The sequence below is a fragment of the Sporothrix schenckii genome, assembly GCF_000961545.1.
Source record: "Sporothrix schenckii 1099-18 chromosome Unknown Cont45, whole genome shotgun sequence".
NCBI classification, from domain to species: domain Eukaryota; kingdom Fungi; phylum Ascomycota; class Sordariomycetes; order Ophiostomatales; family Ophiostomataceae; genus Sporothrix; species Sporothrix schenckii.
Genome location: NW_015971146.1, coordinates 479,935 through 501,486, shown reverse-complemented (window position 1 = coordinate 501,486; position 21,552 = coordinate 479,935). Strand labels below are relative to the sequence as shown.

The window sequence follows — 21,552 nt, the reverse complement described above, 5'->3', positions numbered from 1 at the left end:
GATGCATTCGATTTGTGGTTCTGGGCACTCTCCGCATCTGTGTGTTTCTCTCCTGCCCTACCGGGAAGCGAGAACGACGCGGCAGTGTCGTTGATTGGCTGGATCGACACTGGCTGTACATTTGGCGCCATTTCGTGCATGTACTCTTCTGGTGTATGCTGCGCAAAAAGAGACTTGGCCTTTTAACCGTTGCCTAACGTCCTTGCTGCTATTTGGGGCTGTGAACAAGAAAGAACGATTAGGTGGGGCTCTGGGAGCAGCGAACCAAAGAGGAAAGGGCGCTCGCTGGATAATGAGGAAAGAAGGACGCGTCATCAGCTTGTTTCCTCGCGCCCCTGGTCAGCCTGCATGCTGCACAGAAGGGCTCCTTCCGGTCGAAACTTCCCTGTCTTTCCCTCTCAGCCTTCGCTCCTCCCCTCTTCCCGCTCTTCCCTGCACTTTTTACAGCACTCGCCGCCGCCTGCCGCCGCTGTCGTCCGCTGAAGGACTGCCTGGAACCTTCATTTTCACTGGTTGCGCCTCCTCTGCCAGCCGTCGGCCTTTGGCTATTGTCCGTCGGCGTCAATCTGTTCTTTACTTCCGTTCCTGCCCCAGGCCCAGCCCATTCGTCCTCGTTCCCTCGCCTTCCCCCGACTGCTCCACAGCCTCCGACACACCCCTCTGGCCAAGCCAGGCATCCAGTTCCCCCAAACGACTCTCCTGTTTCTCTTTTTCCTCACAGAATCGCTGCACGGCCTTGTTCGCACCCACTTCCATCCATTTCTGCCGGCCCAACTACTCTTTTGCATTGTCCCGTATCCTCTTTTCATCCTCCATCAACCCATTCTCCTTGTTCTGTTTCTGTTTCGTTACCTTTTCCGTTTCCTTTCATCACTCTCCCATCTACTTTCACCATTTCCATATTCGCATTACGGCGATTCTTACTCTTGTTTTCATCACTGCCGACGACAAGCAGGCTCCGAATCATCGTGGCTTTATCTTCGTACGGCTTCTACCCTCGACGGCAACGCCAGTGATTTTATTTTCGACTTGAGGATCGTTGTGAAACGACCTCGCAGCCTCCCCGATTGACGACGCGCTTTCGCTACCTCCTGTCACCGTCTTCCCTGGTCGTCTTCGCCTGGAGCAACAATGAGCATTAAACAGGAAGCCGACGCACACAGCAACTCGATGGCCGACAACATGTCATCGGCCGCGTCCGCCTCGGGCCAGCAGGGCATGATGGACCCCATCGACTCGCTCCTTGACCTGTCCGAGTACGACAACGCCAACCAGTTCAACTCGCCCGCCCTGTCGACGGCAACGTCCAAGAACTCTTTTGTTCGCACCACCGCGGCCTCGACGCCGTCTTCGATGCTGTCTACCAGCCAGCAGATGACCGGCCCCAGCCATCAGTATGACCAGTACAAGCAGCAGACCGGCTTCGTCCCGGGCGCTCTGGCCAACACGTTTGCCGTGACACAGAACAACAACCCTCAGATGGTTGGTTACAACAACGGCTTCGACATGAACTTTATCAACATGAACAGCGCCGACGACATGTTCGACTTCAACACGGCGCCCAACGGTGCCTCCGTCAGCCCCTCGGACATTGACCTCGAGTTCGAGTCGCCCACCGCCGATCCGTCCTTCTTCTTCGCTGAGCAGCAGATCCCCTCCGCTCCGGCCTCTGTCATCGTCCAGACCCAGGAGATGCAGTCGCCCCCTGTCGTCGCTGCCAACGGCGGTGGCTCGCAGGCTGGCAGCGTCGGCCGTCTGTGGCCTGGCATGCACCAGCAGGCCGCCATGGCCAAGGCCCAGGCCCAGCAACGCCAGCAGCAGCAGGTCATCCAGCAGCAGCAGCAGCGCCAGCGCCAGAGCGTGTCGAGCCAGGGCCAGATGAAGCCCGAACAGCAGCCGATGCCGCAACCTCAGTCCCAGCGGGCCAAGGCTGGCCAGCCGTCGGACCCCATTGTTGAGCAGAAGATCACCCAGCTGCTGAGCTCGATGCGCGCTAAGCCGTCGTCGCCCAACTCGTCGATGGGCGGCATGGGCAACATCTCCCGTCTCAAGAAGGATGAAGAGGACATGGATGAGGACGAGCGCCTGCTCGCGAGTGAGGAGGGCAAGAAGCTGAGTAGCAAGGAGCGCCGCCAGCTCCGCAACAAGGTGTCGGCACGCGCCTTCCGGTCCCGCAGAAAGGGTAAGTTGCACACCCCGACGAATTTCGCGATGCACACGTTTGGATACGATAGGCTAACTGAGCAACAGAATACATCTCGCAGCTTGAGGCGGAGATTGCTGGCAAAGTCACCGAGAACGGCGACCTCCGTGCCCAGAACCGTCTGCTCGCCGAGGAGAACAAGCGCCTGTCGGACCTGACCCGCATGCTGCTTGGCTCGCCCTCGTTCTCCGACTTCCTGGACCGCCTCAGCGCCAACCCCGCCCTTGTCCCGCAGAACCAGGCCCAGGCTCAGTCCCAGGCTGTCCAGGCCCAGGTGTCCTCCCAGGTTTCCTCTCAGGTTTCCACGCAGGTTGCGTCCCAGGGCCAGGAGCGCCAGCCCCCCAAGGATGCCAACCCGTATGCGGCGCAGCAGCAGATCGGTATGGCCATGATCCCGGAGCAGAACATTGACTTCTCGATGCTGCACATGGAGGCCGAGCCCGCCTTTGCCTTCCAGCCCCAGGTGTACGCCGTCCTCGAGACGCCTGACGTCACGATCCCCTCGATCGACACGTCGGTCCTAACGGGCAAGCTGTCCAACTTTGTCGGCTGCCAGGACGAGGAAGAGAAGGTGGAGATGCCCATCATTGCGCACCCCGTCACCGATAAGGTCGCCGAGCCCGTCCCAGCCGTTGCTCCTGCGGCCGCGGACGCCGCGTTCGACAACGACCCGGCCTTTGCACTGTACCACGATGCTGCCGTTTCGACTGCCTCGACCGCTTCTGGCCCCGCCGACGCGCCCGCTGCGGCCAGCAAGCCCCTTTCGCTCAACACCGAGGTGATGTCGGATGTTGACAGCATCTTTGGCGGTGTCGAGACGGAGAAGGCTCTCTCCCGTTACGAGCTCGTCGGTGCCGCGTCCGAGGAGGAGGAGGAGATCATGACTGAAGCCGAGGAGTCCCTGGCCCTGGCCCGGATAGCACGGATCGCCCGCAGCATCCAAACGACCGCATCAAGGCTTGACATGCTGAACGCCGAGTAAACCGAGACTCTTCATTTTTGTGTTTTGTGTTTGCAACGTAACGTTTCTTCGGGTTTGGCATTGTCATGTTTTGCTTTTGCTGTAACGTCAAGCAGCGTCGGCGTTTCGATACTTTTCTTTTGGGTTTCCATCTCCTTGCAACACTCCCTCCTCTGTCGTGGCCTCGGTCACCAAAGTTGAGGTCGACATAGACCGGCTCCGCAGCTCCTATTTTCCTTTGTCTGAGCCCTCCTGCTTTCTTGCATACCGATGGGACGACACGTCCCTCCCCCCACCCCATTTCGTTGTACAAAGTCATTTGGTTTGTTTCTGTTGCCCGGCGTCGTTGATTCAAAGAAATTAGGTCGGATATGATTCTCGGGATAGGCTTTTGCATTTGTGTGTTTTGTTCTTGTATCCTCCGCTGCCGATGCATTTTGTTACGTGTTATCGTTTCTTGCTATTTTATCCTTGCTCATGTTTGTGGTGGCTTGGCTACCAACGGGGAGCTGTCTCCTAATGGCAGAACCTTACCCATTTACTGTTTGAATTGATGATGATGACATTTTTCAAAGACACGATATACTCGAAGTTTGCGTGATGGCAATATACTCCGTACAGTGACAATACAAATCCTTTAGCTATACTGCGCGTAGTTATGTTCATGCGTTGTGAAGGACTATGCATTTATGAAGTTGTCATCTTGATGGAAAGCCATGCTTATGGCTGTGACGTCAATGTGTTGAGATTATAAAATAATCAACTTAAGACGAGCGCTTGAATAATATTAATACACCTTGGCAATGGCAAAGATCAGACGGGCCATGTACTCTTGCAGTACTAATAGCACTAAAAAGGTACATTGGCGATGATAGCCCGCGCCATGCCAGTGTCACCTGTCAGGACAGCGGAGAGACTAACAAAAAACGTGTCGATTGAATTCCAGTCGAACTCATGTCACGCTTCAATGCATCGCGGAAATGCGACGTCCAAATTCGTAAAGATAATGCTCATAGAGTTGCATCGCTTTCATCTTTTGCAGAAACGCATTTTGACGTCTTTTGGGCGGCCCATTGAATGGACGCATTTGGCGAGGGTCCTTCCCTTTCCAATTGGGTGGTGCCATTGACCTGGCAACGGTTGGTGAGGTAAACAATCGCCTGCAACCACCACCAGCGCCACAAAGGCCCCTGTAACTACGAGCCCATGGCCCAGTTTGGAACATTATGCACGAGCCAAAGAAAACAGAACAAGGAAAGAGCGAGAGAGCCTTCTACGTCGTTGGGCTACCTGCCCCCTAAGTGCACCTGAGTTACGTTCGTCCAATTTATTTCTTTGTTACGGCTTCTCATCTCCAGTCTGTTTGTTCTTTGTCCTTGCACCTCACCAGATACCCTTACTGTTTTTTTCGTCAACAACATTTCGCATCCCGTTCTTTGCTTGTTTTGCATTTCCGTTGCCAGAGCGCAAAGACACAGTAAGACACCATAAGAAATCGAAACGACCTTCATCTTGCCTTGACCAGACCAGCGACATAATACCTCTGTTCTTTTCTACCCTCTTTCTCGCCAGCCTGCTGTTTCTTCCCACTTCGATCTGGGCTTCAACTTTTATACCACGTACAGCGCACCATGGCCGACGACATCGTCCTCAACGACGACATTACCGGCCACGAGGCGGGGGTGGCGGAGGACATCATTCTCGACACGCCGGCTGCCGAAGAGACAGCACACGAAGAGGCACAAGAAGACAACGCCAGCTCAGGCAACAACCACGGCGTGGCCAATGTTGTTGCAGCCATCGATGCCTTCCTTGCGGACCCGAACGACTTGGGCGAGGAAAGCCACGAGCCGATCGTTTACCAGAGCCACAGCGACGAGCACGACGCCCACATAGAACACAATGTGCAGGCAAAAGATGATTGCGAGGCTGATGAAGCAACGGCGCCAAATGTCGACGAGGGAGACGTAAACAATGGTGCAGAAGCACACACTGGAGAAGCCACAGAAGATGATGTGGCACAGGAAGCTGAGGAACTGCACGAAGAGGAGCATAACGACATGGAGGAAGAGGAGGAACACGACGAGTTTGATACTATTGACGCTTCAGAAGACACTGCCAGGCCCCTCGGTGAAACATTGTCGCAGCCTACCATAGAGGACTGTGACGCCACAGACCTCGAACGGGAGGAGGACGAGGGCGACGAGGATGCTGAGGCCCCTGGCGTCGTCGAGCATAATGAGGCAGACGTGCCCATCGCGGCATCCGCACTCTCTAACGGCGAGGAGTCAAATGCCGAGTTCCACGATGAAGTTGGGGGCCACGAGGACGAGCACGTGGAGCACAGCACACTCCCTGACGACATGGGCGAAAACGAACATACGTCGCGCCGCAGCTCGGCATTTTCGGCCCGGTCGGCTGTCTCGGACCGGCGTACATCAATGCGCACCGAAGCTCTGATCCAGGCTGCAGCACGGGCTGTTGTGGCCAAAATCAATGAGAAGGATGCCACAGGCGGCCATTTCGACATCGAAAGGGCCATGTCGGAGTCTCACGGTAGCATCATTGAAGACGCCGACCACGACACGACGACGGACGAAGAGGGCGAGAATGACCACGACGGTGATGCTGAACCCGACGACGACGATGTGTTTAGCGACCGCAGTCCACGCAGCTCACTGGGGTCGTTTGAGCACCACAGCGGCGCCAGCAACAACGGCATCGATGAAGGCCCAGAAGCACATCAGAAGATGGACCTTCACAGCACGGTCGAAGACGCCACCGACGTTCACGAGAGCGAGGATGAGTACGCCTACGCAGAGGACACTGGAAGTGTCGCATACCATCGCGGGACCAGTCACTACTCACCGCGTATGTCTGGCGTGTCTGGAATTTCCCGCATGTCCCAGTACGAGCAGCAGCACGAAGACGATGAGGAGTACAAACACGACGACGAATTCGTTCACCACACCATCCGTGGAACGCCTCGGGCTGCCTTCCGTACGCCATCGTCTGTGCGGGCTCTCCAGATGTCATCTCCTTCGCCCTCTGTTATCTACGGAGTATCTCCCCGATCGGCTGCCCGCCGCCGGCGCCTCGGTACAGGTAGTGGCCTGGATGACGGCCAGAGCATGGGCTCAGTTGGCACATATTCGTCACTGCCCGGATCACCGTCTAAAAGTCAGACCCCTACACGCTTTAAGGTGTTCCGCAAGCCGGAACCAGCCCCGCTTGTTCTTCTTCACGCGACGCTCATGCCGACGCGCTGGGTGTGGTCGGATGTCTTACGAACGTTCGACGAGAACATCGGCCACAACAAGAACGACGTGTCTCTCCATGACGGCGATGACTTTGCAACATCGTCGTTTGAGCCAAGTGCCGCGCTCAAGCGACTCCATAGTGCATGGTGTCAACTGCAGGAGTACTCTCTTGGTGCCGACACTGTGGCCGAGCGAGGTGTCTTGCTACCTCACCCGCAGAACGACTACGAGGTGCTCGAAGAGAGACTGTTGGAGGCGCTGGAGCTGCCCGTCCGGCGGCGGGCTCGGATTCTCGAGTGCGGCCATTATCTGGGCCCGGCGGACGACGATGAGGATGACTGCGAGGACGAGGTTGAGGGTGATGAGAGCGATGGCTATTACAACGACCACAAGGACGAAGGCGAGGCCAACAAGCGCCATTGGTGCACGACCTGCCGGTCTGATATCCGTTATGAGTCGCTCGGTGCCGAGCGCGTTTTCCGTGTCAAGGTGTACGCCAGCAATGGCCTGATGGCGGTGGGTGCGTGGGCGGCTTGCTGGAGCGAGATGGAGCGTGTTGATGTGGAGATTGAGCCCATCGTGGCCGACGCAGCGCTTCTCCGCGAGCTTAACCAGCTTCGGAGCCTGCAGCAGCAAGAGGCGCTCCACAAGCAAGAAGAGGCGGATGCCGCGGTCCAAGCAGCCATGGCGGAGAACGAGATCGACGAGGCGGGCATGCACGGCGATGATTTGCTTGACGAGCCCGACGTGCACGACCTACACGAGGATCGTGAAGAGCACCAGCCCTTCGAAGCGCAGAAGGACATCTCGCAGTCCCAGTCCCCAGCCATGGCTGACCATTTCCACCTGTCACCTCCAAGTGCCATGGCCATGTCGCCACCGCTTCGAGATTCGCCGGTCGAGCCACCCGCACTGACCACCACGGACCGCACGTCCGATGCCAACCGCAGACGACGTGAAGCAGAGGATCGCTTGCGTGAGATTTATGGCCGGACGCCGCCGCATACGGCGCTCGCAGGAGCGCAGACGTCGCCGTCACGCCACGTGGAGAGCACGCGATTGTCCGATGTACCCGAAACAATCGAAACCGCGGCCAGTCGAGACATGGGTGCCGGAACGTCTCCGTACGGTCCATCGCCACCATCGCCGAGTGCCGAGGCCTACAGTCGGCGTGAAGAACGCCGGAGCCGTCAATCGTCAACAACCGACCGGGCCTTTGGCAACGACACGGACGGTGCTGCACCCCATGCCAGCCACCCCCATGCGCCGTACGAATCAGCATCGCTGCCGGAGCTTCTGCTTGCAGCTATCCAGGTGTTTTTGCGCGACCGTAAGCACGTCGCCATAACGGTGCTGAGCGTCATTGTCATTGTGCTGGCCACACTGCGGTCACCGGGCGCAGGCGACCAAGGCTTGCAAGCCGTTCAAGCACAGGTTCCTCCGGCTACGGACTTTGGTTTCGCACCGGTGAGAGATGCCGGTGATGCCCGCATTGGCGTTGAACAAAAGGACGTCGAGGCGGCGTTGGCGGCCGAGACGAACTCCGAATCAGCGCTTGCCGAGATGGTTAGCCGTGTCGGGTCGCCGGACATTTTGGTCGAGACAGTCGTGGAGAAGATGACAGTCAAGGTGTACGAGACGGTGACTGAAACCGCAACAGAGACGGCCACGCAGACGACGGTGGCTACTGCTACGTCCGAGGCAACCGTTGATGGCTCGGCGATGGCGGAAACAGCGACGGTTGAGGCCATGGAATCTTCGGTCGAGCCGGCCCAGCTACCACCCGCCACGTTCATGTCAGCCGGTTCGATGTCTGCTAATGCGAACGCAGCATCACTCTTTGCTGCGGCAGATGTATCGACCTCGGCGGCCAACCCGACTGCTGTTGCTGCGGAGGTGTACGACGAGCTGTAAAGCAAGTACAGAATTCACAGGGTGGTGGTCGATGGACAAGACGTTCCGAATAATACGAATTTGAGATGGACGGCCGCAATGATCTAGTTGGTATATGTTGGCCTTTTAGCTCCTTTTGGTTTCTGTTTACTAGTTCCTGTTTGAGTTTTTCCTGTTTTGCTTTCCATTGCCTAGCCAGCTCGCGAGTTTGGGATTTCTTTTTATATAGCAAATGCCAATTTTATATTGCAATTGACACAAAATACACATCTTCGCCAACATTGTAGCTTTATTTAATCAGTTCGCACGAATGTGAATTGCCCAACGCCCAAACGTTCCCGTCGTGGATCCGATACGATGAAATAAAAAGTACATGACCGCTTCCAAAGTAATATACAGTTCATTAAGAGAAGAACGGTGAGGCCCGAGGCTCCTTATCGTCCAATGCCCGCCACGGTTCTTACCACTCTCGGGCCAGCGTCTTGACGGAGCCAATCATGAGGCTGACGACGATGCCCATGCTCACAAACATGCGCCAGCGTGGCGTCCACAGTCCTTCCTCGCGCATCAGCCAGCTCATGCTGCCGAGCGGAAACATGAAGCCAATGACCATGGCGCGCACCATGGTGTCCAGCATGTTGGGCAGGCCCGTGTCCTCGACAGGCGGCATGCCGTCGTCGCCGCCGCCCGCACCGCCGCCGCCACGGCCAAACGCGGGCGCAGCGGCCGTGCCGTTGGCGTTCTGGTCATTGTCCAGCCAGTTGTCCTCCATGGTGCGCAGCGCGTCGGGCGACGGCATGGTGTCGGGCGTGAAGCGATTGGACTGGATGGTGTTGAACTGCAGGCGCAGCTGGTTGACCTCGGCGGCGGTGAAACCGGCTTGCAGCAGGCGCTCGAAGCCGCGCGGGGCCGGCATGGTCGTTGTGCTGCGGCCGGCGTGGCCCGCCTGTGGCGGATGCTGGGTTTCCGAAGACGGTCCAGCATGGTTGCTGCCGTTGCCGGCGTCTCCTCCGCCACCGCCACTCGCGCCCCGGCGGTGGCTGGGTTCGAGGCGCATGGCACCGCCCCGTGGCCCGGGCGTCGAGGCGCCGGATATGCCAGATACGGCGGATGACCCGCCGCGGTTGTGGTGCAAGGCGGCTGCGGATGCAGCTGTGGCAATGGCTGCGGCATCGGCTTCGGCGGCGAGGTCGCTCTCGGGCAAAATGTCGCCGATGCTGCAGTTCACGTAGACCCGGCCCACCACGCCCTCGACCGGTGACGCCGACGGTGGCGTATCCGTCCCTGCCCATGGCGCGGCGGTGCTGGTATTTGTGGACTGATTGCCAACAGGCGTCGAGGCAGCGGAGGTCGACACCGAGGGCGAGCGGCCGGCGCGCGGAGGCGGCGGCACAGGACGCAGGACGTGGCCCAGGATCACGTCGTCGGCCAGGATCTTGCCGGCGTAGATGATGCGCAGGCGTCGGCGGTGGGCATCGTGGAGGGTGGGCGAGGAGGACGGGTGCTCGTTTTCTTTTCCTTTTTCGTTTCCTTTTGTGTCTGCAATCACCTTGTTGTTAGCATCGGCCGCGGCTTGCTCGAGCTGCTTGCGAATCAGCGTCTTGAGGCCAACGACGGTGACGCGGCCGGGGTCGGGTATGTCGATGTGAACGTCAGGGAGGGAGAGGAAGCGGGCGGTCAGGTGCAGTGGTGGCGTGCCGCCGAGACGCTGTGGATGTGGTTGCAATGGAGCGGAGAGAAAAGGAGTCGATAACGATGATGATGATGCGACGGAGGGAAATGGCGACGAGCGGCCCGGCCGGCCAGCGGCTGCGCGGTCGTTGTCGTTCATTGCTGCGGCGGTACGTATGACGGCAGCAGGGCCCGGGATGCGAGGGCAGTCATTGCGTGGGATGGCCGGTGTGTTGATGAAGGCAACGGCTGTTGTGGTGTCTGATGTCGAAAGTGGCTCTTTAGAGTATGGAGAAGCTACGGCGTAGCGGTCGATGAATGGCAGCAGCACGGATAGGGGAGCTGACAATGACAGCTTGGGCCATGTTGATTAGTCATTTGGCATGCCCGGTGGCCCGACTTGCGGAGGCAAATGCAGCCCGCTAAACAGTCCCTGGGATCCAGAAGGCAATGGCGTGCCAAACTGCAGGTACCTTAGCGGCGCTAGGGCCGATGGCGGGGGAAGGAACGAGAAAAAAGTAAAATCCAATGTCGGGCGATCAAACCAGAAAGAGACTCTGACTCAATCGACACAGCTATTTGACGGACCACATCGTACGACGCACGACGAGACGCCAACTCGGTGTACGACTTGAATACAAAAGCCATCGAGCCCACCGTCCTTGTGTCCACACTGTACCCTCTTGACTACTGTCCATCGCCTCAATTCTTTCCATCCTCTCAACTCCCCAATTGCTGCAATGTCGACGTTCGGCGAGTACTTTCGGGTGACGACGTGAGTTGAGCCAGTCTACAAGCTGTCTAAAAGCTGTCTATAAGCTGTTGCGTTGCCAAGTCGCCAGCCTACTAACCGCCGTCTCGTGTCCAGGTATGGCGAGTCGCACTGCCGCTCGGTCGGCTGCATTGTCGACGGCTGCCCGCCGGGCATGCAGCTGACGGAGGACGACATCCAGCCGCAGATGGACCGGCGCCGGCCGGGACAATCGAGCATTACGACGCCGCGCAACGAGGCGGACCGCGTGGAGGTGCAGTCGGGCACGGAGTTTGGGGTGACGCTGGGGACGCCGATTGGGCTGCGCGTGATGAACAAGGACCAGCGGCCCAAGGACTACGGTAACTCGACCATGGACCTGTACCCGCGGCCCAGCCACGCGGACTGGACGTACTTGGAAAAGTACGGCGTCAAGGCGAGCAGCGGCGGCGGCCGCAGTAGCGCGCGCGAGACGATTGGGCGCGTGGCGGCGGGCGCGATTGCCGAAAAGTACCTGCGGCTGGCGTACGGCATCGAGATTGTGGCCTTTGTGTCGTCGGTCGGCAAGGTGCACCTGTTCCCGCCGGGCAGCGAGGACGAGGACGACATGACATCGGCCGCGGCCGGCGCGCGCAACCGGCTGCTGTCGACGATTGACCGCGCGACGGTCGACGCGTTTGCGCCGGTGCGGTGTCCCGACGCCGACGTCTCGGCCGCCATGGCCAGGTACATTGAGGGCTTCAAGGACCGCGAGGACAGCATCGGCGGCACGGTGACGTGCGTGATCCGCAACACGCCGCCCGGGCTGGGCGAGCCGTGCTTCGACAAGCTCGAGGCCGTGCTGGCGCACGCGATGCTGAGCATCCCCGCGACCAAGGCGTTTGAGCTGGGCTCCGGGTTCGCCGGCTGCGAGATCCCGGGCTCCGTCCACAACGACGCCTTTGTGCCCAACCAGCCGCTGCCGGCCGGCACGGCCACGCCGCCGGGCGCGGCGGCCACGCGCTCGCGGCTGACGACCAAGACCAACTACTCGGGCGGCGTGCAGGGCGGCATCTCCAACGGCGCGCCCATCTACTTCCGCGTGGGCTTCAAGCCGCCCGCCACCATCGGCAAGGCGCAGACGACGGCGACGTACGACGGCTCCGCGCAGGGCGTGCTGGCGGCCAAGGGCCGGCACGATCCGTGCGTGGTGCCGCGCGCGGTGCCGATTGTGGAGGCGATGGCGGCGCTGGTGATTATGGACGCGGTGCTGGCGCAGCAGGCGCGGCACACGGCGCGGCAATTCCTGCCGCCGCTGCCGCAGACGCTGCCGGTGGCGCCGCCGGCCGACAACGGCGTGACGGAGGAGGTGAAGCAGTAAGGGCAGGGGAGGGCAGCAAGGTGGGCAGCAAAGAGGACAGCAAACAGCAAAATGAAGAGTGGGGAGGGACAACGCAACCAGATAAAATGGGACAGAGCAATAGACAGTGGCGTTTCTTCTTGTAGCTTCGTGCGGCGCACTGGCCATCCATCCCTGCTTACCGATCGCACTCGCTCATCGTTCTCCTGGGGCCATGCCGGCCAGGACCTGACGGGACAATGCACTCTGCACGTCGTAATGTAGCCGCAGTTCGTGGTGTGCCAATGCTGTCCTATGTGCCTTCTCTGCAGCACTAGTTCCGCCTTTTCCATTCTCTCTTGGAACTTCCTTTTATGGTATTCTTAAACTTACACTTTAACCTCGCGACTCCTTTAAAAAAGAAGAAAAAAAGTCCAAAAAAAAAGAAGTACAAGAAAAGAAAAGAAAAGCACCCACTGGCATACTGGCATCCCATCCATGAAGGGCGTCCGACGGCCACACAGCAAGTCCCGATGGGGCTGCCGTGCGTGCAAACAGCGGCACATTAAGGTGAGTGCACAGTCACCAACGGAACACACGACATGAAGCTTACGACTGACTCTGACTCGCCAGTGCGACGAGAATCGACCAATTTGCGTGAATTGCAGCGTTGCAGGCCGGCCGTGTTCCTTTACGAGCAGTGTGCCGTCGGTGCCGTCAGTGCCGTCGAGAACAGCATCAGAAACAGCAACCTCGTCACGTCGTCCGTCTCCTCTTCCGCCGACAGCAACGGCAGCAGAGTCTACGCCACCGTCAGGTCCCTTTGATCCAACATCCAGAACACAGACAGCGAGTCCGACGGCTGTACCCCCGCCCAGCGACAATGACGGTCCGTCTATCCCACCCGCCAACATGGTCGAGCTGGAGCTGATGCACAACATTTACACGAGCGACCTGAGCCTGATGCCGCGGCTGTCGAGTGCAACGTTCCACCGCCTGGTGCTGAACCTGGCGCCAAAAACGCCCTTCTTGATGAACGAACTGCTCGCGTTCTCGTCGCGCCACCTTGCCGAGACGCGGCCGGCCCAGGCGGCGTACTATCAGCACCAGGCGCTGCAGTACCAGACGCACGCGCTGCGCATCTACAACGAGCAGCGGCACGCGGCGCTCACGTCGCCCGACAGCTGCCTGGCCGTCTTCTTCTTCAGCTGGCTCATCGGCCAGCACATGTTGAGCGACGTGCGCGCAGCGGGCGAGACGGCAGGGGACAGCCACGGGACCCACGGGGCCCACGGGACCGGCGACGCGGCCCACAGAGACACGCTCGACCGGTTCATTGCGTACATGCACACCTACCGCGGGCTGCGCGCCGTCACGTCGGCCACCTTTGCCGTGCTGATGCAGACGGACATGGCCGACCTGATCCAGGACGTCATCCGGCGGCTGGACTTTCTGAGCGACGGCCTGGAGACGGCGCCGCTGCGGGACGCTGTGCGCGCGGCGCTCGCTACGGACGGCACCAGCTCGGCCAGCTCGGCCAGCTCGACCAGCTCGGCCAGCTCGACCAGCTCGGAGCGCGAACGCCGCGGGTTCGACGCGGCCATTGCGCGCTTGCAGTGGGCCATTGACGCGCGCAACGACGCCCGCCGCCCGGTGGCCAGCCGCCAGGAAGACCTCGTCATGGCCATCTCCATGTGGCCGCTGGTCCTCGGCCGGCGCGTGTTTGCGCGCATCGTCGACAAGATGCCGGCCGCGCTGGCCGTGCTGGCCCACTTCGCGGTGCTGCTGTTCTGGTGCCGCGACATCTGGATCTTTGGCGACGTGGGTGCGCTGCTTCTCGAGGACATTGCGCGGACGATGCCGGCGGCATGGCAGGGGCTGCTCGCATGGCCACTGGCGATGATCCAGGGCGCACGGAACGGGCAGCAGGGCCGAGATCGTCGCGGTGGCCACGGCGGGGACGACGACGGAGGTCACGAAGCGTAAGATGAAAAACAACATCGGACGAATATTTCGAGGCCGGTTGCGAGGCGAAAGGGGCAGAAGCACACCTTCTCATCGTTATGGTGCGATATTTTTAGATGGAAAAAGACACAAAGTTCATACTAAAAACGTGGCACGCGTCAGAAGTTAATTATAAAACAAGCCGGAGCTGAAAAGGACAAAGGAACCGAAAGGAGCCGAGAGGGATCGGCAGATAGTTAGAGTTAAATGCTGCTAAGAAAAGATTAGGCAGCGAGTATAACAGAACGGGACGAAGAGCCGATGGCACGAGCCAGTCGGCCAACGCGCAGAGTACAAAAGACCTCGACGCCCTAACCCGAGACGACCCAAACGATGCGAGCGATACGAGACAAAGGGGAAGAGATCTGGCGAAGCTGGCCACATTCTGCCTGGAACTTTGGAGCCAAGAAATAAAAATAAAAATAAAAATAAAAATAAAAATAAAAATAAAAATAAAAATAAAATAAAAACAGAAGAGAAAGACAGGAAGACAACCATGCTTTCCCACAATGTCTCGATGCCAGCCAATCACACCGTGGCGTGTCCGCGGTTGCCAGGCTTCCAGATTACTATTTTGGGTTCTGATGGTCTCTGGACCCCTGTCTCTTTGTGTCAGTTGTAGCGCTGTGGGGCGTTTCCGCTGATGCGTTGTACGAGTATAGGATGTAAATTGATTGGCCAGCTGGCATGTAAGGCGGGTCTCTATTTTGGCTCCGCCGTCGCAGCATCGAATGCCATGTCTCCTGGGCAGTGCTTATCGGAGGGTCTCGCCGGCGCGGCAGACGTTTGTAATACGGGCGAATGTTCAGGGGCATCAATGCAAGCTCACGATGTCTGCGAGTCAGCGATCGCGACGATATATACCTCGGGGCCCAAGCCATGCTGCGGACACCCTTGTTTGAACACTTCAGCATCTCACGCCGACTCCTTTTGTTAACTCCTTTTGTCTTGTTAACGCCTGCGATCCTTCCGCTCCTTCGACTTCGCTTGCTACCTATTTGATAACGATCTGGACGACTCTCCTTCACTACGTTCTTTGATTCTTTCCGTTCAACCGCTTCGTCCCGCCATTCCACCATCATGGCCAAACTCTTGCCTCTCGACGGCGGCGACTACTACGCCTGGAAGTATCTGCCGTCGCTGCCCGCCTCCGTCCTCTTCTGCGTCCTCTACGGCATCCTCACGATTGCCCACTCCTACCGTCTGTACATCAACCGTCTCTGGTTCTGCATCCCCTTTGCCGTCGGCGGTTTTCGTAAGTGATCCCCACTGCCCCGTCTGTCTCCGCGTTTCCTGACACCCATCAGTGGAGGTCGTCGGCTATGCTGTCCGCTCCGCGGCCTACTCCCGCACCAACCTGCTGCCGCCCTATATCGTGCAGAGCCTCTGCCTGCTCCTGCCGCCCGCCTGCTTCGCTGCCTCTGTCTACATGGTCCTCAAGCGCACCATCCTCACCGTAAACGGCGCCCACTACAGCATCATCCCCGTCAAGTGGCTCACCCGCCTCTTTGTCACCGGCGACATCGTGACGTTCTGGGTCCAGGGCGGCGGCGGCGGCCTCATGGCCAGTGACTCGCTCGCCAGCACCGGCGAAAAGATTGTCGTCGGCGGCCTCGTGCTGCAGGTCCTGCTCTTTGGCCTGTTTTGCGCCACCGCCGTCGTCTTCCACCGCCGCTTCAAGACGCAGGCCGTTGGCGCCGTCCGCAGCAGCAGCAGCGGGGCCGGCGCCGACGTGCGCTGGGAGCGCATCCTGTGGATGCTCTACGGCGTGTCCGCCCTCATCATGGTCCGCAGCATCTTCCGCGTCGTGGAGTTCGCCATGGGCCAGGACGGCTACCCGCTGTCGCACGAATGGACCCTCTATGTCTTTGACACCGTCCCCATGTTCGTCGTCATGGTCGTCTTTTACATCTGGTACCCGGGCAGCCTCGACCCGCACCCCAGCAACGGCCGCGGAAAGCACCTGCACAGCCGCGACGTGGAGAGCAACCGCCGCCACGCCAGCAACGGCGCCGAGACGGACTACAGCCAGGGCTCGGTCCAGATGGAGCCCTTCAAGCCCGACGAACGGCGCCGCTAAGTAGCGTAGAGCTACAATGATACGCCCTGACAGGAGAAAGGAAACGAGACTCGTTGCTCCAAAAGCAAGACGGTAATGTGGAGGAAGGGTATCGTAAATGGCGCACTCTTTAGATATGAATTTGCTTACGTTTGTTTACCTTTATTTGTTTCTGCCTGGTCTGCTTGTTGACCTCCCCGTTTGTTACTTAGATAGAAATTGTGTTTTATAGGAGCATGGACTGATTTTGGGAATGGTTCTGCTGGATATATTACGAACGCCGAGAGTTTCTATACGCGTACACATCACGTGCGTCCATAATAATGCAGGCATTTTCTTAGATAGCATCATGTGACCTTAATTAAGTACATCTAGGTCGAATCTCGACAAACTTTGATTTTCTCTAGGATCTCCAAACCTGACAGGGGTGTGCTCCACACATACGGCTCTCGTGCATGTAGACAAGTCCAACGGACATATTCAAGACGTCAACGTACTAGGACGAGGTAAAGACTAGCAGCATATTGAAACCGCTGCACAATGTAAGATCGGGAAAGTAATGACCATATCTCGATCAATATACAACCGTTGACTTGCCGTGCCAGTATTCTGTACTGTTTGCGTTTTGTTGCGGTTTGCGCCTCATGTGCCTTTCACAATACGACACAAAGCACAGATTCTTTCGTTTTACATTTTACAATTTGTACTATGCACCCTCCTCAATGAAGGCCCATCTAGACGTATATGGTACATTCTGCGCACACTCACACCTCGTATCTTTCGAAACCTAATACGACAGGGGACTCATGTCCAATCCCGCAACAGACAGTTTGAAGGAGTCGTTCCTGGAGCACGTTAGTCATTTCTTTCCATGCAGTAACATTCCGCAATCTACAGCATCGACATACCGTGAATAGTGGCCGGCGACATCCAGGCTGAGCCGCCCGCGGATGCAGTCGTCAAAGTCGACGTCGGCCGCAATGATTCCATCCGCGTCGTCCCACTGTGGCCCGGCCAGCACCTCGCCAAAAGGAGACACAATCGCGGAGCCGCCGCGCGTTCCGGGGACATTGGGCGCAGTCTCTTGCGCTTTAGTTTTCTCGCGCGTATCCTGGCCCCCGGTTTCTCGCGTTGGAATGGTCGTCGGGCTAGGCTCAAAAACGGGTTCAAAAACAGGTCTTGCTTCAGGCGCCGTGTCGACAATGGTTTGTTCGGCCCGTGCTGTGTTGGCCGAGTCAGGGGGACGACACAGTACAATCTCGTTGTCGTCTTCGTCAAATACCGACGACCGCCGGCGTTCGTGCTTGTGGCGCTCCCAGGCTTTGTCGACCGGCAGGTGGGGGAAGGGCGGCAGAGGCACGGGCGCGTCGGACGACAGGCCGTGTATGCCATTGGCGTTTTCGTCGGATGCGTCCTCCTCGCTGTCGATACCGTTCGTTACGATGGTCGTTGGCTCCACATCTTCCTCCGCCACTGTCTCGCACGACAAGACAATCTCGTTGCCATACTCGTCGTAGACAAACGACTTCTTGCGGCGTCTGGGCTTGCCCATGGGCGACGACGACGTATAGTCGACAATCTTGGTGTTGATTCCCGAGTTGGATCCGGGTGGCCCCCCACTTGTATTCGTCGTCGCCGTCGCCGTCGATGGGGCGGTCACCGTGTTACCGTTTGCCTGTCTGGTGGGCAGCTGCGTTGTTGCGGATGATGCCGCTGATGCCACTGATGCCGCCGCCGCCAGGGAGCCGCCCGTCTTCGTCGTCATATTGGACGTCACCACAAAACAGCGGCCCTCGATGCCAATGGTGCGGACCAGCGACAGCCACGCGTCGCTCCCGTCGGCCGTCGGCGCCAGGTACAGGTTGACGTTTTGCGCGTACAGAGACTGCCGCACGAGCGGCATGTAGTTCTCCCAGCAGATGGCGGCGGCGAGGTTGACGCGCACGCCCTTGATATGGGCTGTGACGGCACGCAGCGACGCGGGGCCGGCCGCCGACCAGATCAGACGTTCCAAGCCGGTCTTGGAGGGCTGCCGATTAGTACGAGAGCCATACCGGAGAGGAAACGAGACGAAGTGCAGTGGCACGGACAGCAGAGGTGACCTACCGGTTGAACTTTGCGGCGCTTGCCGAGGACGCCTTGGGTCGGACAGACGTAGACCACGGCGCAGTAGAGGCTGCCGCCGGCCCTTTCGATTGCGCCCACGACAAGAAAAACACCCGTCTCGCGGGCAATCCGTTCCAACGTCTCGCGCGTTCCGTCGCCCGGCGCCGTCGTCGACTTCGTCTTGTCGGTTGCCTGCTCCGGATCTGCCGCGGTCTTGTTGACCCAGGCATCGCCACCCCCTGCGCCAGCATCGCCCACGACATCGCCAAAGTCGACGGCGCGCTGAAAGTATTGCAAAAAGGCCTCGCGGCCGTCGGCATTGTCTGCGCCCAGGGTGCTGCCGAAACGGACGCCGCGCGGGTAGCCGCCGCCCAGGAACGCTTCCGGCAGCAGCAGGAGATCGATGCCCTTTGTCGCAGCCCGCTGGGCGAGCGTCTCGAGAAGGGCCAGCGACGCCTGGGGCGAGTCCGCGGGCGTGGGCGAGCAGGTTCCCAGACGAATCTTTGTCATCGTGGAGGAGATTGTCGGAAGGGACAGACGAGAGTCAATGGTGATATGACGTGGAGGTAATGGGCTTGTCTGTTTGACAACAAGGACACAAAAGAAACGAAACGAGAAAGACGAAGAAATGGGAGAGGACGAAGGATCAGCTGCAAAACAGCGAGATCACCTTCCAAGGGGGAAACCCCATGGAGATTCCATGCCTTCCGAGGGCAGGTGCGCACCTGCTACTAATCAGGTTTTTCTGGGTGAGATAACGGGAGCAAGAGGAAGGAGCCAAGCTTGACGAAGCTGACCACCTACGACACAACGTTTTAGCCACTTACACACGCCCTCCAAGTCGACCGGTCGCTCTTACCCCGCCCCTGCTGAGGCTGTCAGATTGGATGTAGTGGACGATTTGGTGTGGCGTGAGACAGGACTGTTGGGGGAGATGGGGGCTACCAGTTTAGCCTAGCGGGCCTAGATTTGCAGTACATGGCTATGGGTGGGTTGCGGAGCCCAGAATCCGGGGGCGACTAGTCCTAAAGAGTGAGAGAGTGGCCCCCATTCAGTGGCGTGTTGCTGAGCGATGACGACAACACCAGCGCCCTGATTGCATCTGTGGAATTCAACCGCGCAGTCACCTTTTCTGCTCGACACCGTCCAGGGGCCTCAAAGGGCAAGTTGTCAGACAAGTGTGAGGACTACTTGGAGGCATAAGTGATTGGCAAAGCTACCATTGTTAGAATGGACGGGTGCACTCTTCCCGGCATGGCCAAGAGAATGTGGTAAATTCAAAACTATGCTGCGTTTTGTTCATATATGCCCCATATCTTTTGTAGACGTGAACCGCCACGTACAATCTTACGCATTCCGTAACCGGGCTCCAAGCACCGCCTTGCCCACGCTGCTGTCGTTGGCCTTGCCAATCTCGCCCGTGATCCAGGCGCCAATGTCGGCCACCGCGTCCAGATCGACGCCCGTGTCCATGCCCAGGCTCTCTAGGAAGTACACCATGTTCTCGGTGGCCACATTGCCCGTCGCTCCGGGGCTGTACGGGCATCCGCCCAAGCCGCCCACCGAGCTGTCAAACGTGCGGATGCCGTGCTCCAGGCCGACGGCCGTGTTCACCAGCGCCTGCCCGTAGGTGTCGTGGAAGTGCAGCGCCACGTCTTCGTTGCGGATGCCCGCGGCCGTGATGCTGCGCAGCAGGTCCTTGGTGCGCGGCGCCGTGCCCATGCCCGTCGTGTCGCCGAGGGCAATTTCGTCGGCGCCCATTTCCAAAAAGTCGGTCGCAATCTCGGCGACGCGGCGCGGGTCCGTGTCCGGGCCCTCAAAGGGGCAGCCCAGCACGGTGGAGATGTAGGCACGCACGCGCAGCGGAACGGGCGTGCCGGATGCGGCGGCGTCGTCGGCGGTGGTCTGCTTGGCGGCGCGGATGACCTCGCGGAAGCGGTCGAGGGACGTGGCAATGTCGCAGTTCAGGTTCTTTTGCGAGAAGCTTTCGGTGGCCGCCGCAAAGACGGCGAGCTCGACGGCCGGTAGAAACGACGACGGCTTGGTCTCGGCACCGGCCGTCGCCTCGTGGCTACCCGGGGATGCGGCCTCGGCATGAGCCTGGGCCTGGGCCACGTCCGCCACGTAGCGGTCGGTGTGCTGCTGCAGGATGGCCGTTGCGTTGGCCAGGCCTTTTGTGTTGGGCACGAGGAATGCGTAGGATATTGGCACGGGCGACGAGAGCCGGTGCTGCAGGATGTGCTCGAGAATCTCCGCCGAGTTGTTCATCTGCGGCACCCATTTCGGCGCCACAAACGAGCCGGCCTCAATGGTCCCCAGGCCCGTCTTGGCCAGCCGCTCAATCAGCTCGATCTTGGTCGCCAGCGGGATCGCCCGCTTCTCGTTCTGGAGGCCGTCGCGCGGGCCGACCTCGACAATGTGCACGTGGTTGTCCGAAGCTGCCGCTGCCGCTGCCGCTGCTTGGGCCTCGCTGGCCGTCGACTGGGCTGTTGCAAATCGCCGCACGCCGGTGCATGCAGCTCTTGAAAACGGTGCAGCCGATGATGCCCGTTTGCAGCTCTGGAGCGCAACAGCGCGTGCAAGCGACTGCGTAGAAAGCCTCATTCTCAGCGATGTGTGTACAGAGTACGTCTGAGAAACGACTGAAAATATAAAAGAAAAGAAAAAAGAATAGGAAACAGTCGTACGTCAGGTATGGTATGGCTGTGAAAAATACAGAGAAGGTTCTCAATACCGCCATGCTATCAGTGTAAAACGCGGGCATCCCACTTTCTCCGTAGGGCAACTATCGGCAACTGGCTCCTCTCGGCTCGCTGTGCTGGAAGGTGCTGTTGCCTCCTCATTTGCCCCACAGCGAGCCCACACGTGATGCCAGCGCATAGAATCGGCAATTTAGGTAAGCAATCGGCTCAGCAATACACTGTAAGATATGCAGCCAGACAGCATCGACCAACAGCCATCTAGGATGCTTCTATGGTGTTTTCTTGTACACAAAAACTATGTGCTAGTGTAGTTTGTTCATTTGATTCTTGTGGTGTATTCTGGCTTGGCCTTGCACCTCTCAACGTCTGTCTTGGTTGATCATGCAGGAAATTAAGCTCCGCTTCCCAGACTGGAGGTAATTGGGACACCTGAAAGCAATTGCAAAGGGCTGTCCGGGGTTGAACTATGCCAGTCTATTCTATAATCGTAAAATTCTCCACGGGCATCATTGTGATTCGTCAACGTCGTGTCGAGTCGTGCCGGGGTGGGAGCGGAGCATGCCGTCGTTGGACAAGCGTAGTGGCCGTCCTTCTGCCGGCGACCACTGTGCTGTCTCTGAAACT

The 21,552-nt window shown here is 58.8% G+C and overlaps 9 protein-coding genes across 9 annotated transcripts; 6 read left to right on the top strand and 3 right to left on the bottom strand.

The window, feature by feature from the left end:
* Positions 1–1,131: 1,131 nt before the first annotated feature.
* SPSK_00243 (bZIP transcription factor) lies at positions 1,132–3,185 on the top strand (the record flags this gene model as incomplete). The annotated part of the gene is made up of 2 exons (XM_016727220.1): positions 1,132–2,182; positions 2,251–3,185. 2 exons carry the CDS (start codon positions 1,132–1,134, stop codon positions 3,183–3,185), a joined length of 1,986 nt encoding a protein of 661 aa, XP_016586725.1.
* A 1,610-nt stretch (positions 3,186–4,795) lies between these two features.
* SPSK_00214 (uncharacterized protein) lies at positions 4,796–8,338 on the top strand (the record flags this gene model as incomplete). The annotated part of the gene is made up of 1 exon (XM_016727192.1): positions 4,796–8,338. The coding sequence occupies one exon, from the start codon at positions 4,796–4,798 to the stop codon at positions 8,336–8,338; it is 3,543 nt and encodes a 1,180-aa protein (XP_016586724.1).
* A 439-nt stretch (positions 8,339–8,777) lies between these two features.
* On the bottom strand, positions 8,778–10,148 carry SPSK_10297 (uncharacterized protein; the record flags this gene model as incomplete). The annotated part of the gene is made up of 1 exon (XM_016736774.1): positions 8,778–10,148. One exon carries the CDS (start codon positions 10,146–10,148, stop codon positions 8,778–8,780), a length of 1,371 nt encoding a protein of 456 aa, XP_016586723.1.
* A 580-nt stretch (positions 10,149–10,728) lies between these two features.
* Positions 10,729–12,099, top strand: SPSK_00279 (chorismate synthase; the record flags this gene model as incomplete). The annotated part of the gene is made up of 2 exons (XM_016727253.1): positions 10,729–10,763; positions 10,857–12,099. 2 exons carry the CDS (start codon positions 10,729–10,731, stop codon positions 12,097–12,099), a joined length of 1,278 nt encoding a protein of 425 aa, XP_016586722.1.
* A 560-nt stretch (positions 12,100–12,659) lies between these two features.
* On the top strand, positions 12,660–12,884 carry SPSK_00362 (uncharacterized protein; the record flags this gene model as incomplete). The annotated part of the gene is made up of 1 exon (XM_016727333.1): positions 12,660–12,884. The coding sequence occupies one exon, from the start codon at positions 12,660–12,662 to the stop codon at positions 12,882–12,884; it is 225 nt and encodes a 74-aa protein (XP_016586721.1).
* Positions 12,885–12,969: 85 nt separating this feature from the next.
* Positions 12,970–14,043, top strand: SPSK_00300 (uncharacterized protein; the record flags this gene model as incomplete). The annotated part of the gene is made up of 1 exon (XM_016727274.1): positions 12,970–14,043. One exon carries the CDS (start codon positions 12,970–12,972, stop codon positions 14,041–14,043), a length of 1,074 nt encoding a protein of 357 aa, XP_016586720.1.
* Positions 14,044–15,141: 1,098 nt separating this feature from the next.
* Positions 15,142–16,141, top strand: SPSK_00307 (RTA1 domain protein; the record flags this gene model as incomplete). Its single annotated transcript, XM_016727281.1, has 2 exons — positions 15,142–15,316; positions 15,369–16,141. The coding sequence occupies 2 exons, from the start codon at positions 15,142–15,144 to the stop codon at positions 16,139–16,141; spliced, it is 948 nt and encodes a 315-aa protein (XP_016586719.1).
* A 766-nt stretch (positions 16,142–16,907) lies between these two features.
* On the bottom strand, positions 16,908–18,736 carry SPSK_00250 (nitrilase; the record flags this gene model as incomplete). Its single annotated transcript, XM_016727226.1, has 3 exons — positions 16,908–16,965; positions 17,029–18,149; positions 18,227–18,736. 3 exons carry the CDS (start codon positions 18,734–18,736, stop codon positions 16,908–16,910), a joined length of 1,689 nt encoding a protein of 562 aa, XP_016586718.1.
* Positions 18,737–19,573: 837 nt separating this feature from the next.
* Positions 19,574–20,830, bottom strand: SPSK_00289 (hydroxymethylglutaryl-CoA lyase; the record flags this gene model as incomplete). The annotated part of the gene is made up of 1 exon (XM_016727263.1): positions 19,574–20,830. One exon carries the CDS (start codon positions 20,828–20,830, stop codon positions 19,574–19,576), a length of 1,257 nt encoding a protein of 418 aa, XP_016586717.1.
* Between the last annotated feature and the right edge of the window lie 722 nt (positions 20,831–21,552).